This window comes from Pongo pygmaeus, chromosome 18 (assembly GCF_028885625.2).
Source record: "Pongo pygmaeus isolate AG05252 chromosome 18, NHGRI_mPonPyg2-v2.0_pri, whole genome shotgun sequence".
In the NCBI taxonomy this organism is placed as follows: Eukaryota; Metazoa; Chordata; class Mammalia; order Primates; family Hominidae; genus Pongo; species Pongo pygmaeus.
The window spans coordinates 13,559,769-13,576,972 of NC_072391.2; the positions used below are offsets into that span (position 1 = coordinate 13,559,769).

At 47.1% G+C, this 17,204-nt stretch overlaps 1 protein-coding gene and 1 long non-coding RNA gene across 3 annotated transcripts in view; one reads left to right on the forward strand and one right to left on the reverse strand.

Moving 5' to 3' along the window:
* Positions 1 to 9,659, forward strand: part of LOC129016230 (uncharacterized) — a 151,490-nt gene extending 141,831 nt beyond the window's left edge. Inside the window, exons 64-67 of the mRNA XM_054455393.2 lie at positions 274 to 383; positions 588 to 704; positions 820 to 961; positions 9,584 to 9,659. Coding sequence (XP_054311368.2) covers positions 274 to 383; positions 588 to 704; positions 820 to 961; positions 9,584 to 9,588 — 374 coding nt within the window. The 3' untranslated portion in view covers positions 9,589 to 9,659. The remainder of the gene's footprint in view (positions 1 to 273; positions 384 to 587; positions 705 to 819; positions 962 to 9,583) is intronic.
* Positions 2,657 to 14,440, reverse strand: LOC134738532 (uncharacterized). 2 transcript variants are annotated; one of them, XR_010124289.1, is made up of 4 exons: positions 14,365 to 14,440; positions 4,733 to 4,798; positions 3,432 to 3,743; positions 2,657 to 2,845 (listed from the first exon to the last, which is right to left on the reverse strand). It is a non-coding gene; the product is annotated as an uncharacterized LOC134738532 (long non-coding RNA). The 2 variants fall into 2 exon arrangements; XR_010124288.1 differs by lacking the exon at positions 2,657 to 2,845 and having other exon boundaries at positions 3,320 to 3,743.
* Between the last annotated feature and the right edge of the window lie 2,764 nt (positions 14,441 to 17,204).

Here is a 17,204-nt window from a genome sequence, read left to right on the forward strand (position 1 = left end):
AAGGGCCTGGATTCCAGCCACTCGAGCTGAGGACATGGGGAGGCGATGGGGGACACACATGCTGTCCTGAGCCCCTGTGCTTTCTCTTCCTCCTCTGATGAGGGTTTAGAGCCAGGGCCTGGACTCCAGGAGTCCGGGGTGGAGGTGGCGGGACTCTACTGCTCCTCTGTGTGCCTCAGGCTCATCTCACACACAGGTCCTGAGGCAGCAGGGCTAGGGCTGGGGGAGGATCACAGGCTCTTACGGCCACCTCAGTTTCCCTCCTCCCCACAGGCATATCCGCTGGCCTTCTGGGCACCAACGACAATGAAGTAGGCAATGAGCTGATGTTGCCGGACGGCTCTATGGCACGCAGCCTGGAGGAGCTCAGCCTGGCCTGGCAGGTGAGCAGGTACACCTGCCTGTCCTTCCGGCTGAGGTTCTTGAGGGCTGCTCACTGCAGAGTCCCAGGAGAGGCAGGCGACCTGATGGCTCTGTCCTGGGAGTTCCTAGGCCCAGGGTTTGGGGGAAGTCTCCTGCTGAGGCCAATATATGTGGGGAGCCACAAGGTCCAGCAGGAGGCCTGAGTCTTGCGTCCATCCTGCCAGGTGGGTGGTGACTGCAGGGCCACCAGGAAGACTCAGCAGGCCTGCCCAGGACAGATCCCCACCTGCCGGGCCTTCTTCGAGGACCCCCACTCCAGCTTGAGGAACTGCTTCCAGGTGGTGAGTGTGAGCCTGGCCCATGGGGTGCAGAAGGCCGTTTCCCTGATCAAGCCTAGGCCCCTCCTCCTTGCCATTCCTCAGGGTGTGGACAGTGACTGGGTGTCCCTGATTTCAGGTAGACCCTACACCATTCCTCAGCCTGTGTGTGCAGGACCCCTGTAGCACCCAGCAGCTCCAGCCTGCCTGCAACTTGGCAGCTGCCTACATCCACCTGTGTGCCCGGGGCTTCGTACCCCTGGCCCCTCCTCCACAGTGTGGTAAGCTGCCCCAGCCATCTGGCACTCTGCCCCCTGTCTGGCATCTGCCTTCCAGCCCAGAGGGAAAACCAGTCCCTTTCTCTCACCCGGGACGACAAATAATTGTCATTCAAGGAGCTAAGAGTCACAACATTTATTAAGAAAGGGAGTCCCAGTGACTGTCACATACTGCCAGTTTGGATGTGTGTCCCCTCGAGGGGGTACATGCCTCATGGATGGCCTAGTGCCCTCCGTTTGGTGAAATTAGTTCACATGAGAGCAGGTTGTTTAAAAAGACGCTGGCAAGGCTGGGCACGGTGGCTCACGCCTGTAATCCCAGCACTTTGGGAGGCCGAGGTGGGTGCATCACGAGGTCAGGAGATCGAGACCATCCTGGCTAACACGGTGAAACCCTGTCTCTTCTAAAAATACAAAAAAATTAGCCGGGCATGGTTGCCGGCACCTGTAGTCCCAGATACTCAGGAGGCTGAGGCAGGAGAATGGCGTGAACCCAGGAGGCAGAACTTGCAGTGAGCTGAGGCTGCACCACGGCACTCTAGCCCGGGCAACAGAGTGAGACTCCGTCTCAAAAAAAACAAAAAAGACCCTGGCACCTCTTTCCTCCTGCCATGATTGTAAGCTTCCTGAGGCCTCCCAGAAGCCAAGCAAATGCTAGAGCCATGCTTGTACAGCCTGTAGAACTGTGAGCCAATCATCTCTATCATTTATGAACTACCCAGCCTCAGGTGCTCCTTTATATCACTGTAAATGGATTCCCTACCGCCTACTAAGCTAAGTGTCCGGAGAGCCACATTAAGTCACCTCTTGAAAATTTGCTATTAGGTTTTTTCTTTTTTGGGACAGGCTCACTCTGTCACCCAGGCTGGAGTGCAGTGGCACAATCTCGGCTCACTGCAACTTCCACCTCCTAAGTTCAAGCAGTTCTCCTGCCTCAGCCTCCCAAAGTGCTGAAATGACAGGTGGGAGCCACTACGCCCAGCCTTATCAATGTACACCACTGTTTAGGGAAAATACTCAGCCCTGTTTTCTCTCTGTTCTCACATCACAACAATCATCAACACAGCAGATGACTTCTGTGACCAAATGTGTGTTATCCCCACTACCAGGGTGTCCCTCTAATTCAGTTCTAACGCTAGCTACCTTGAGACAGCATCAGATCCCATGTGGTGACAGCTCCTTCATCCAGTGCTGTGTATGATTCCCACAGCCAAAGCCTCCACTAAATGGGCATAGAAGTCAGTGGCAACAACAGGAGTAAACTTCCAAGAGCTTCAGATGCCAGAATTAGTGGCTGCCATTCAGACATTTAAAACCTTAACAGAAGAGAAAATTAATGAATTGGAAAATATGACAATGAAAGGGAGGATGAAATAAGAGGATCCAACATGTCTAAAAGAAATGCTAGGTGCCGTGGCTCATGCCTGTAACCCCAGCACTATGGGCAGATCGCCTGAGGTCAGGATTTTGAGACCAGCCTGGTCAACAGGGCAAAACCCCCGTCTCTACTACAAATACAAAAATGAGCCAGGTGTGGTGGCGTGCTCCTGTAATCCCAGCAACTATGAAGGCTGAGGCAGGAGAATCACTTGAACCCAGGAGGTGGAGGTTGCAGTGAGCCGAGATTGCGCCACTGCACTCCAGCCTGAACAACAGAGTAAGACTCCGTCTCAAAAAAAAAAAAAAAAAAATTTCCAGAATGAAAATAGACACAGGACCCTTTAGAGTCAGGAGGCACGATCCCCAATACAATAAATCCATCCATACCAAGACCCATCATAACAAAACTGCAGAAAAAACAAAGAAAAGGTCCTAAAAGCTACTGAAGAGGGTAGAAAGAAGGAAGAATATGTTGATAATTGATCTCCCACCAGCAATAGCAGAAGACTGTGGAGTAAGAGAAAATAAGCATTAGGTTAGCGTGTGTACCCAGCTCAACTATTATTTAAGAATGAAATAGCCTCTCAGCACTGATCTGTCTAGAGATATCTTTACTGTCTAGACATATCTTTACCACGAATGACACTTACTCAAGGGATCCACCAACGTTCATTTACATAGTCTATGGCTGCTTTCCTGCTACAGAGGCAGAGTATTTGCAAGAGAGATCTTATTTCTGCTGTCTGAAAGACTCTATTAAGAAGATGGAAAGATAAGCTACAGATTGGGAAGAATGTTTACAGACCACCTATCAGACTGAGTACTCATCTCTAGAATATATAAAGAACTCAAAGCTCAAAAGTAGGCCAGGTGGGGTGGCTCACACTTGTACTCCCAGCACTTTGGGAGGCTGAGGCGAGATTGCTTGAACCCAGGAGGTCAAGGCTGCACTGAGCCATGATCACACTCCTGCCTGCATGACAGACTGAGACCCTGTCTCACAAAACAAAAACTCAAAAGTAAACAGTGGGAAATAAATGCATGAAAAATGTGTGCAATACCAGCCGCAGAGAAACAAGGTAGCGCCACACACCTCAGCTCCAGTGAGTTCTGGCACGGGTGGTGAGTTCCAAGGACTCAGCAGCATAAAGCATTGGTTGAACATCCAAATGGCCAGGTTGTGATTTCAGCGTCCACTTATGAGTGCACCATAAAACGCGCCGTTCTAGTACCAAAAATGTGACTGGTGAGAATATAGGACAACTGCTTGCAAAGCTAGGCTTAAGGCAGGAATCAACTTCACGGTGTACCAACCAGACCCTTGGGAGGCAGCCTTGGACTCGATGAGACGACTACGAAGTGCCAAGACAGGAGGTGGTGTGGCTCCACGGGAACCTCGGAGAACCTGTGAATCAAGCAGAAGTGCTCGTTGTTTTGACCATGTAAATACAAAACTGTCTGCTACTTCAGCCATCAACAAAACATCTGGGAGGACAACAGAGAAGACTTACAGCCACAGTCTCACAATGGAATGGTATCTGCAGTTAAGGTCCTCTCCCTCCCTTAGGGTTTATTTTTTTAAATCAAGGGCTAAGTTATTCCCCTCTTGGACACCAGAGAAGTATCTAAGAAAAGCAGTCACCAATTATAATTAACTTTTGAAGGACAAATTAAAAGGTGGTTATAAGTTACAAAATAAAGGCATATTATGAACTCTAAGAAATTAAGACACTATTCTTATTAATTTTTTGAGACAGGGTCTCTGCTCTGTCCTTCAGGCTGGAGTGCAGTGGTGCAGCCTCCCGAGTAGCTGGGATTACAGGCATGCGCCACCACCCCCGGTGAATTTTTGTATTTTTAGTACAGACGAGGTTTCACCATGTTGGCCAGGCTGCTCTCGAACTCCTGACTTCGTGGTCTGCCCACCTCGTGTCCGACCAGAGAAATTAAGACATTCTCAAATAAACAAAAGCTGAGAGAGTTCATTATGCATGAAATGCTAAAGGGAGTCCTTCAAGTCAAAAAAAAAAAAAAAAAGATGCTAGGTGGAAATTTGAGGCCACATATAAAGACCTGTATTGTAATTTTGATTCATCTCTATAATTATTTTATTGGATTTAAAAGATGTATAACTATACATCTATGTTAAATATATAATTTGTGAAAAAAAAATAGGCATGGTGGTGGCATGCACTTGTAGTCTCAGCTACTCAGGAGGATTGCTTGAGTCCAGGGGCTTGAGGTTACACTGAGCTATGATAATGCCACTGCACTCCAGCCTGGGTGACAGAGTGAGACCCTGTCTCTAAAAACAGATATACTTTGTGATATCAACAACATAGGAGGGGGGCAGAGCTGTCAAAGAGTAGGGTATTTGTATGTGATCGAACTTACCAGTTTAAAATGGTTTGCTATAAATTCAGGATGTTTCATGTAATCCCCATGGTAATGACAACATATCTATAGAATGTACACAAAAGGAAATGAGATCCTAAGTGTGTCACAATAAAAACATCAATTAAACACAAAGGGACGAAATGAGAGAGAAAGCAAACCATAAGCCATGCAGAAAACAATCACCAGCGTGGCACCAGGAAGTCCTTCCCCATTGGGAAGTCCCATCAGTAGTGTGCTGGAGTCTTCCCACAGCAACTGCTCACCGCAGTCCTTGGCTGTGGGCCTCATGACACAGTCACCAGGTTAGCGAGTTGCGTCAGAATGGTAATCTTTAAAAATACAAATGAATTCCACAATCAAAAGACTAAGAGACTTATACAGGTTGAAAGTGAAAGGATGAAATAAGATAGAGAAGGAGTAGCTATACTAATAGCAGACAAAATTGACCTAAGGTCAAAAGCTGTTATAAGAGATAATGATAATAGTCAATTCACCAAAAAGATGTAACAGTTATAAATGTACATGCAATGTACCTCAGAGCTCCTAAATATATGAAGCAAACACTGTAGAATGAAAGGAGAAATAGATAGTTCTATGATAATGGTAGGAGATTTCACCTCACTTTTTTTTATTTTTTTGAGATGGAATCTCACTCTGTTGCCCAGGCTGGAGTGCAGTGGCGTGATAACAGCTCACTGCAACCTCCACCTCCTGGGTTCAAGTGATTCTTATGCCTCAGAGTAGCTGGGATTACAGGCGTATGCCACCACGACCGGCTATTTTCAGTAGAGACAGGGTTTCACCATGGTGACCAGGCTGGTCTTGAACTCCTGACCTCAGGTGATCCACCCATCTTGGCCTCCTAAAGTGCTGGGGTTACAGGCCTGAGCCACTGCACCCGGCCCAATACCTCACTTTCAATAATGGATACAACACCCAGACAGATAACTACCACACACATAACTTCACCCAACAGCAGAAAACACATTCTTCAAAAGTACACGTGGAATGTTCTCCAGGAAAGTTTGTATGTTAGGCTTCAAAGCAAGATTTAATACATTTTAAATGACTGAAATCATAATAGAAGGAAAACTGAAATATCCACAAATATGTGGGAACTAAACAACATACTACAAAACCAGTGGATCAAAGAAAAAAAATAAGGAAAATTAGAAAGTATCTTGAGACAAAACATATGAAATCTTATGGGATGCAGCAAAAGCAGTGCTATGAGGGAAATTTGTAGCTGTACACACTTAAATTAAAAAAGAAGCTGGCTGGGTGCAGTGGCTCCACCTGTAATCCCAGCACTTTGGGAGGCCGAGGTGGGCAAATCGTCTGAGGTGAGGAGTTTGAGACCAGCTTGGCTAACATGGCAAAACCCCAGCTCTACTAAAATTATAAAATTTAGCCAGGTGTGGTGGCAGGCACCTGTACTCCCAGCTACTTGGGAGGCTGAGGCAGGAGAATCAGCGTATAGAGAAATAGACAAACTGGATTGCATTGAAGGATACTGTATATCTGATAAGGAGTTCCCATCTAGAATACATAAAGCACTCTCACAATGTAACAACAAAAACCTGACCCGGTTCAACAATGTACAAAGGGCCCGGTGCGGTGGCTCACACCTGTGATTCCAGCACTTTGGGAGGCTGAGGCGGGTGGATCACCTGAGGTCAGAAGTTCGAGACCAGCCTCAACATGTTATCCACGGGGTTTCTCACCCCGTCTCTACTAAAAATACAAAATTAGCTGGGCATGGTGGGCGCCTGTAATCCCAGCTACTTGGGAGGCTGAGGCAGGAGAATTGCTTGAACCTGGGAGGCAAAGGTTGCGGTGAGCCGAGATTGCGCCATTGCACTCCAGCCTGGGCAACAAGAGTGAAGTCCGTCTCAAAAAAAAAGATATGTAAATGGCCAATAAGCACATAAAAAGATGCTCAACATCACTAATTATTAGGGGAACTCAAATCAAAACCACATGGAGAGGCCAGGCACAGTGGCTCACGCCTGTAATCCCAGCACTTTGGGAGGCCAAGATGGGTGGATCACTTGAGGTCAGGAGTTCGAGACCAGCCTGGCCAACGTGGTGACACCACGTCTCTACTAAAAATAAAAAATTAGCTGGGAGTGGTGGTGTATGCCTGTAGTCCCAGCTGCTCAAGAGGCTGAGGCAGGAGAATTGCTTGAACCCGGGAGGCAGAGGTTGCAGTGAGCTGAGATCCCGCCACTGCACTCCAGCCTCGGTGACAGAGCAAGACTCTGTCTCAAAAAAAAAAAAAAAAAAGTACATGGAGGTGCCACCTCAGACCTATTAGGATGGCTGTAATCAATACAGAAAATAACAAGTGTTAGGACATTGAGTTGTTTGAACCTTTGTGTGTTCTTACTGGGAATATAAAATGGTGCTGCAGCTATGGAAGACAGTATGGCAATTCATCAAAAAGTTAATAGGCCAGGTGCAGTGGCCCACACCTGTAATCCTAGCACTTTGGGAAGCTGGGGTGGGCGAATCACTTGAGGCCAGGAGTTCAAGACCAGCCTGGCCAACATGGTGAAACCCCATCTCTACTACAATACAAAAATTAGCTGGGTGTGGTGGTGCGGGCCTGTAATCCCAGCTACTTGGGAGGCTGAGGCATGAGGATCACTTGAACCCGGGAGGCAGAGGTTGCAGTGAGCTAAGATCACACCACTGCATTCCAGCCTGGGTGAGAGAGCCAGACTCTGTCTCAAAACAAAGAGTTACCATACAATCCAGCAATTCTACTTCTGGGTATGTATCCCCTAAAATTCAAAGGGTCTCACACATTTATACACCGATGTTCATAGCAGCATTATTCACAACGGCCAGAAGACAGCAGCAACCCAAGTGTCCACTGACAGATAAATGTGGTCTCTCCACACAATCAACCGTGATGCAGCCTTCAAAACGAAGGAAATTCTGACACACGCTACCACATGGATGACCCTTGAGGACATTATACAAAGTGAAATAAGCCAGTCACGAAAACATAAGTACTGTATGACTCCACCTATTTGAAGCACCTAGAGTAATCAGTTTCACAGAGACAGAAAGTACAGTGGTGGCTGCCGGGAGCTGGGAGAGAGCAGTAATGGGTTATTTAATGGGGATACAGTTTCAGTTTGGTGGGATTTACTGAGTTCCAGAGATTGGTTGCACAAAAATATGAATGTACTTACACTGAATTGTGTACTTTAAAATGGTTATGGTAAATTTTACATGTCTTTAACTACATTTAAAATTTTTTACACTAGAAATGTATATTGAGCATCTCTGTGCTAGGTGTGGTGATACAATGATAAACATTTTACCTATGAACACCGTAGTTATAAAACCAAACACTCTTAGAATTTCATCTCCTTAAGCGTAAAAACTAGCACAGACAGGCAATAGACACAGACCCACAGGACTCAGATAGTAGGCTTATTAGACACAGATTATAGATTTTAGCAGGGAACTAGAAATTATTAAAATTACTAATTACTAAATTTGTAGTTTAGTAATTAATTTAGCAAATCAGCTAATTTACTAATTACTGAAAATTATATATCTGAAAAAGAACCAGAATGTAGTAGAAAGAGATGGCAGAAAAGGCCACCTAAACCCCATATTTTAAACAGTTCTCTTAGCAGATGAGGAATAGAAGGGTACTTCCCGGCCAGGCAACGTCACTCATGCCTGTAATGCCAGCACTTTGGGAGGCCGAGGCGGGCAGATCACCTGAGGTCAGGAGTTTGAGACCAGCCTGACCAACATGGTGAAGCCCTGTCTCTACTAAAAATATAAAAATTAGCCGGGCATAGTGGCATGTACCTGTAATCCCAGCTACTTGGGAGGCTGAGGCAGGAGAATCACTTGAACCCGGGACGCAGAGGTTGCAGTGAGCTGAGATTGCACCACTGCACTCCAGCCTGGGCGACAGAGCAAGACTCCATCTCCAAAAAAATAAATAGCTGGGCACGGTGGCTCGCTCCTGTAACCCCAGCACTTTGGGAGGCCAAGGCAGGTGGATCACTTGAGGTCAAAAGTTCGAGATCAGCCTGGCCCAACCCCGTCTCTACTAAAAATATAAAAATTAGCCAGGTGTGATGGCAGGCGCATGTAATCCCAGCTACTCAGGAAGCTGACGCAGGAGAATTGCTTGAACCCGGGAGGCAGAGGTTGCCGTGAGCCACTGTACTCCAGCCTGGGTGATAGAGCGAGACTCCATCTCAAAAAAATTGAAGCCCATCTTTTAAACAGTTCTCCTAGCAGATGAGGGATAGAAGGACACTTCCTTTGCCTGGTAGCTCTGAGTGTCCATCTGTGCCCTTGTCCACCCCACTTGATGGTGAAACAGCAGAGCAGTCCCTCTAGGGCCAGGAGCGCCGTGTCATGGCCTCCACCACATGCTATACTGAAGATCTCACCCACACAGTGAGCTCCCTTTAGCCCACACTTTGGGTTGGATGCATCCTGAGCTCTCAAAGCATCGTGTGCTAAGGTTCCGACCTCCCCTTGGCTAGGAACTATGTCTTGGTCTTCTTTGTGTCCAGGGTGCTGGCAGCAGAGCCCGACACTCCACAGATGCTTGTTCAATTTCCAAGGAATGCAGCAGGCTGGGCCTAGCACCACTGCCTGCAAAGGCCCTGCAGGTGTAGGGACTCATTGACCCATGCCGGCTGCTGTTACAAAAAGGCAGGAGGGAGATGAGTGGGAGTGGAGGGGGAGTTGTCGTTTTAATAATGAGGGCCAGGGGCCCCAGCATAATTTATTTCAAGAAACAGCAGGGGCCTCCTCTGGGGCCGATAGCCTAGTCTTACTTCTCTTCTCTCTCCTTTACAGTTTGAGATTTTGTCTATGCCAGCACTAGGCTGCCAGACTTCAAACTCCTTCACCTTCTACTGCAATTCCAGCTCCCTGGCAATGGCAAGATTCATGGCTGGGACAGAATAACTAGCATGGAATGCCAGGAAACTCAGAACCGCACGTGCTGCAAACGCAGGGAAGAAGGGCTCCTTGCCACTGGGCTCAAAATACTTGCGGGGGACATGAAACTCTCCCACTGGTCTGGGTAATTCTCCCCCTTCCTCCACACCTCCACTGTAAACCAGGAGACAGTGCGGCCAGCGAGTGCCAGCTCTGCAGAGAAAACTCCACCTGGCCCCTGTTCGTGCCCAAGATATTTATTCACTTATTCAACAGCCATTTGGGAAGCCACTGCTTCAGAATGCTGACTGCGTGCTGGGGGACACGAAGCCAGCTCAGCTGCTTGGTGCTGGCTTTCCCTGCCTGACCCAGGGGTCTTTTGAGACAGGAGATTCCTTGAGGGGAACTGATGGCCCCAAGCCCATTAATCAGAAACCCAGGTAGGGAGCTTCTCTCTTTGGGGTAGACACACTGGGACTGAATGCTTTAGGGGGCCCTGGGGAGGACCTCTGTTTTGGTAGGGGCACCTGTGAACTCAGGCCCCCAGGCTGTATCATTGGAAGTTTTTTACTTTCTTTTGGGAATATAACTTTTTCCTTTGAGTTTTCAACTGAAAAATAAAGCTGGCAGAATCCAAGAACATGTCTCTGGATTGCTGGGGTTGATTATCCACTCAAGAGAGGGGGAGGTGTGGGTGGCTATGGAATCTGCTCACCGATAGGGGGTGGCCTAGAGCCCTCTCTGCACTGAGCCTGGTAGGAGCTTGTAGGGTCCAGATTCCAGAGCAAAGGGCAAGGCATCAGCCACGGGGACTGAGGCAAGCTGAAGGCCAGACTTGACCGTCCTTGACCTCTGCCCCATCATCCCCCCCAATGAATCCCTGGTGCACAGCAGGTGCTAGATGAAGTTCCGAAGAAAGAACTCCAGGGTGAATGGGAATGAGAAGGTTGGTCCTCCATACCCCCACACTGGAGGGAAGACAGAAGGAGAGTGGCTGTGATTTGAGTGTTTTGCTATGGTTACAGCCTAAAGACCCTGGAGACCAGGCACTGCTCCAAGTGCCTTGAAAGATGTTTGATCTGGGGGCTGGGTGTGGTGACTCACGCTTGTAATCCCAGCACTTTGGGAGGCCGAGGTGGGTGGCTCATAAGGTCAGGAATTCAAGACCAGCCTGGCCAACATGGTGAAACCTCATCTCTACTGGGGGAAAAAAAAAGAAAAAAATCCGGGCGTGGTGGCTGGCGCCTGTAAATCCCAGCTACCCAGGAGGCTGAGGCAGAGAACTGCTTGAACTCAGGAGGCGGAGACTGCAATGAGCCAAGATCACACCACTGCACTCCAGCCTGGCAACAGAGACTCCGTCTCAAAAAAAAAAAAAAAAAAAAGTTTGGGTCGGGCACAGTGGCTCACTCCTGTAATCCCAGCACTTTGGGAGGCCAAGGTGGGTGGATCATGAGGTCAGGAGATCAAGACCATCTTGGTTAACACGGTGAAACCCCATCTCTACTAAAAATACAAAAAATTAGCCGGGCGAGGTGGCGGGCTCCTGTAGTCCCAGCTACTCAGGAGGCTGGGGCAGGAGAATGGTGTGAACCTGGGAGGCGGAGCTTGCAGTGAGCCGAGATCGCGCCACTGCACTACAGCCTGGGCGACAGAGCGAAGACTCCACCTCAAAAAAAAAAAAGAAAAAAAAGATGTTTGATCTTAAACCTTACAATAGTCCAATGAGGAATGGATGATCCCCACTTAATGAGAGAAGAAACAAAGGCTCAGAGAGTTGAGGGGATTTCCCCAAGGTCATACAACCTACAAACAGCCAGGATGGTGCTGACGCGTGCCTGCCTGCCTCCCAAGGCTGCCCAGCCTCAGTCAGCCCCCACTTCTGCTTTTGCAATAAAAGAAAAGCAAATCACTGGTGCGCAGGGGACCCTGAGCAATTCAGAGTCAGATGCAACTAGAGTGTGCAGCCACCTAACCTGTTGGTTTCTCAATATGCTTAACGGATCCATGATTTCTAGTCGAGAAAGGAAATGCAGAAGCCTTTCCTTCCTGCCTCCCACACTCTGTGGGTCAAGTATTTACCAAAAACACAGCAGTGGACTGGACACCAGCAGAGATACAAAGAGGGAAACATAGTTCTCCCTTCTCAAGGCAGGTTGGACAACATCAATACTTTGCAACTGGGGAGCGTGAGTGGAGTACTTGTGCATGAATTCGAAACAGATAGGAGAGGGAATGATTCCAGCGGAAAGACCAATTCACGTCTACAATATACACTGAACTCCAGCCTGGACAACATAGCAAGACTGTCTCTAAAAAAGTTTAATCATTAGCCAGGCATGGTGGCACATGCCTGTAGCCACCTAGGAGGCTGAGGCAGGAGGATCACTTGAGCCCAGGAGTTCGAAATCACAATAAACTATGATCACACCACTGCACTCCAGCCTGGGCATCAGAGCAAGGCCCTATCTCCAAAACAAAACAAGGTAACACGTTTACATACAAATCAATGTAAGAAAATCCAAAATAAAATATTACCAAACAAACCCCACTGGGGCCTAAAAAAAATGACCTAAACCAAGTGAGACTTCTACAGTGTGACAAGGATGGCTCAAAATTAGAACATCTTTTAATTTCATATATATATATATATTTCTTTTTTCTTTTTTTTTCTTTTTTGAGATGGAGTCTCGCTCTGTTACCCAGGCTGGAGTGCAATGGTGCGATCTAGGCTCACTGCAAGCTCCGCTTCCTGGGTTCACTCAGTTCTCCTGCCTCACCCTCCTGAGACTACAGGCGCCCACCACCACACCCGACTAGTTTTTTTGTATTTTTAGAAGAGATGGGGTTTCACCATGTTAGCCAGGATGCTCTCGATCTCCTGACCTTGTGATCTGCCTGCCTTGGCCTCCCAAAGTGCTGGGATTACAGGTGTGAGCCACTGCGCCCAGCCTAATTTCATTCATATTAATATGTTAAAAATCATAATCGTCATAGATGTTGAAAAGGCATTTGACAAAATTTACTACAAAATTTAGAAAAAAAAACCCCATCAAATTAGAAAGAGGGATACTTCCTTAAATTACACACAATAAAGGAAATTACATCCAGACACATACCCATCAAGCCAGAGCCCAGCATCATTTGTAGGGGATGGAAGCAACACAAGCTTCCATTAACCTTCGCAACAAAAGAATGGCCTCTGTTACCACTATTATTTTGGAGGCCCTAGCTGATGAAACTAGGCAAGGAGGAAAGTAAGACATTTAAGAAAAAAGCAGGAGGTAAAATAATTATATTTACTCTGAAAAATGAGGCAGACAGATTTTGCTAAGGAGTTAGGTACAAAAGTAACATATTAAGCAGCCTTCCTTTTTCTTAATTTTTAAAATATGGAGATGGGGCCGGGCACAGCTCATGCCTGTAATCCCAGCACGTCGGGAGGCCGAGAGAGGCGGATTGCTCAAGGCCAGGAGTTCGATACCAGCCTGGCCAACGTGGCAAAACTCCATCTCTACTAATAATACAAAAATTAGCCGGGTGTGATAGCACACACCCGTAATACCAGGTACTCAGAAGGCTGAGGCACGAGAATTGCTTGAACCCAGGACGTGGAGGTTGCAGTGAACCGGGACTGCATTACTGCACTTAGCCTGGGTGACAAAGAAAGACCCTGTCTCAAAAAAAAAAAACAAGTAAAATAAAATAAAGATGCGGTCTTACTATGATGCCCAGGCTGGTCTCAAACTCCTGGGCTCGAGCAATCCTTCTGCCTCAGTCTCCCAAAGTGCTAGGATTATAGGCGTGAGCCACCAAGCCTGGCCTCAGTCTTCCTATGTACAAACAAGCAGTTAGAAAAGTTAACAGAAGAAAACATCCCATTTGCAACAGCACACTCCCAAAAAACAAAACTCTCAGAAATAAATGCGCAAAAATATACACACACAATCTATATGAAGAAATCTTTCGAATGCTGCCGAGGAATATGAAACACTTTGAATGCAAAGAAGGCCATGCTGCATGTGTTATTGAGAAAGGTTCAACATTAAAAAGATGTCACATCAATATCAAGCGGGGGTGTGTGGAAATGGAGCCTTCACACATGCTGGGGGGAACGTGGCAGTATGGCCACTCCAAAACACAGTTTGGCAGTTTCTTAAAAAGTGAATATAAATCCACCTTATGGGGCCAGACACGGTGGCTCATGCCTGTAATCCCAGCACTTTGGTAGGCCAAGGCAGGTGGATCACCTGAGGTCAGGAGTTAGAGATGAGCCTAGCCAACATGGTGAAACCCCATCTCTACTAAAAGTACAAAAAAAATTAGCTGGGTGTTACAGGTAGTGGGCACCTGTAATCCCAGCTACTCGGGAGGCTGAGGCAGGAGAATCACTTGAACCCAGGAGGCAGAGGTTGCAGTGAGCCAAGATCGTGCCACTGCACTCCAGCCTGGGCGACAGAGCAAGACTCCATCTGAAACAAACAAAAATTAGCCAGGTGTGGTCACACACACCTGTAATCCCAGCTACTCAAGAGGCTGAGCCAGGAGAATAGCTTGAACCCGGGAGGCAGAAGTTGCAGTGAGCCAAGATCATGCCACTGCACTCCAGCCTGGACAACAGAGACTGTCTCCTAGATAGATAGATAGAAAGAGATAAAAAATAAAGTGTCAAAATCAGTGGCTTTTTGTATACTTACCGAACGGTGCATCCATCACTACAATTCAATTGATTTTACAACATTTTCATTTCCCCAACAAGGAACCCTGTTATCCTTAGTCATCACCCCTCCCAATTCTTCCTTCCTCCCCAGCACTGGGTGACCAGTAATCTGCTCCCTCTCTCTCTGGATTTTCCCATTCTGGACATTTCACATAAATGGAATCATACAATATGTGGCCCTTTGTCATTGGCTGCTTGGACTTGGCATGAAGTTCGAGGCTCACCCATGTGTGGACATTTCACATAAATGCAATCATACAATACGTGGCCCTTTGTCATTGGCTGCTTAGACTTGGCATAAAGTTCGAGGCTCACCCATGTGTGGCCCATGTCTGTGCTTCATTTCTTTTTACTGCCTTCTTGCCCAAGTGGTTTCATAAGCCCCGTAGGGTGTGTGTTGTAATCCCTAGAACAATCGCTAAAGAAAACATATATAGCTAAAAACACAGAGCAAAAAGATATAGCCAAAAGCCAACAGAGATGAAAGGAAATGTGAAGAATCACTCCATTAATCCAAAAGAAGGCAAGAAAGGAGGAACAAGAGACAAAGAGAAATAGGCTGGGCACGCTGGCTCCCTACGAAAAATACAAAAAAAAAAAAAAATTAGCTGGGTGCACTGGCGCGCACCTGTGATCCCAGCTACTCGGGAGGCTAAGGCAGGAGAATGGCTTGAACCCAGGGCGGGGGGAGGGGTGCGGAGGTTGCAGGGAGCCGAGATCATGCCACTGCACACTCCAGCCTGGGCGACAAAGCAAGACTGTGTCTAAAAACAACAACAACAACAAAAAACACAAATAGCATACATTAGAAATTCCATTGGGCTGGGCGCAGTGGCTCACACCTGTAATCCCAGCACTCTGGGAGGCCGAGGCAGGCGGATCACGAGGTCAAGAGACAGAGAACATCCTGGCTAACACGGTGAAACCCTGTCTACTAAAAAATACGAAAAATTAGCCAGGCGTGGTGGCAGGTGCCTGTAGTCCTGGCTACTTGGGAGATTGAGGCAGGAGAATGGCGTGAACCTGGGAGGCGGAGCTTGCAGTGAGCCGAGATTGCACCACTGCACTCCAGCCTGGGCGACAGAGTGAGACTCCGTCTCTTTAAAAAAAAAAAAAAAAAAGGAGAGAAATTCCATTGAACGAAAGTGAACTAAACACTCCAAGTGAAAGTGAGATAGACTAAATTTAAAAAAACACAAACAAAAACATGACTCACCTACATAACGTGTAGAAGAGGCACACTTTACATAGAAAAACAGATAAGATGAAAATACAGGATGAAAAAAGATATCTATGTAAACATTAATTATAAAAAAGCTCTATTAACATCAGATAAACAGATAACATGTGGGCTTCCTACTTTTTTGATGGAACAATTAAAAACGCAGAAAATGGGGTTGGTACAGTGGCTCACCACTTTGGGAGGCCAAGGTGGGCAGATCACTTGAGCTCAGGAGCGTGAGACCATCCTGGACAACATAGTGAGACCTCATCTCTATCAATAACAACTGCCACCTAAGAAAATGGCATTTTTCATGAGGAACATCAAATACTGTGCTATCCTTTGCCCAACTTCTGGTTAAGTCTTTCCTAAAACCAAGGCCCAGCTTTGGGACTCCTGCAGTTCCATTAGGTGTCAATAAGTCCCTTTTGCCAAAAATTAAGAAAAACAACCAAAAGCCCATCCACCAATGAGTGGATAAACCAAATGTGGTCTATCCATATGATGGAATATTATGTCATAAAAAGGAATCAGTCATAAAAAGGGATGAAGTACTGATACAGGCCACAACATGAATGGATATTGAAAACACCATGCTGAGCCAGGCATGGTGGCTCACACCTGTAATCCCAGCACTTTGGAAGGCTGAGGCGGGTGGATCACTGGAGGCCAGGAGTTCAAGACCAGCCTGGCCAACATGGTGTAACCCCATTTCTACTAAAAATACAAAAATTAGCTGGGCATGGTGGCAGGTGGTTGTAATCCTAGCTACTTGGGAGGCTGAGGCAGGAGAATCACTTGAACCAGGGCGGCAGAGGTTGCAGTGAGCCGAGATCGTGCCACTGCCCTCCAGCCTGGGCGACTGAGTGAGACTCTGTCTCAAAACACCAACAACAATTTTAAAAACCCACCATGCTGAGTGCCAGAAGCCAGACACAAAATGCTATATATTGTGTGATTACATTGGAAAGAAATGTCCAAAACAGACCAATTCATATAGACAGAAAGTACATTCATGATGGCAAGAGCTGAGGGGGATGGGAGGATTGTGGGATTGACTGTTAATGGGTATGGCGTTTCTTTTAGGGTGATGAAGTGTTCTCGAATTAGTAGTGGTGATGGTTGCACCACCGTGTGAATACGCTAAACACCAGAGAAAGGCGAGGCACGGTAGTTCACGCCTGTAATCCCAGCACTTTGGGAGGCCGAAGCAGGCAGATCACCTGAAGTTAGGAGTTCAAGACCAGCCTGCCCAAGATGGTGAAACCTCATCTCTACAAAAAATACAAAACGTAGCCAGGAATGATGGCGGGTGCCTGTAACCCCAGCTACTCGGGAGCCTGAGGCAGAAGAATGGCTTGAATCCAGGAGGCGCAGGTTGCAGTGAGCCGAGATCGTGCCATTGCACTCCAGTCTGGGTGACAGAGCGAGACTCCATCTCAAAAACAAACAAAAAACGTCAGAGAATGGTACACTTTAAAGTGCTGCATTTCGTGGTATGTGAATTACTTATCAATTCCTTAAGACTACTAGGAGAAGGAAGGCATTGCAAATGATATTTGGTTTTGTAATTAAACAAGAAATTTCTCCCTCTC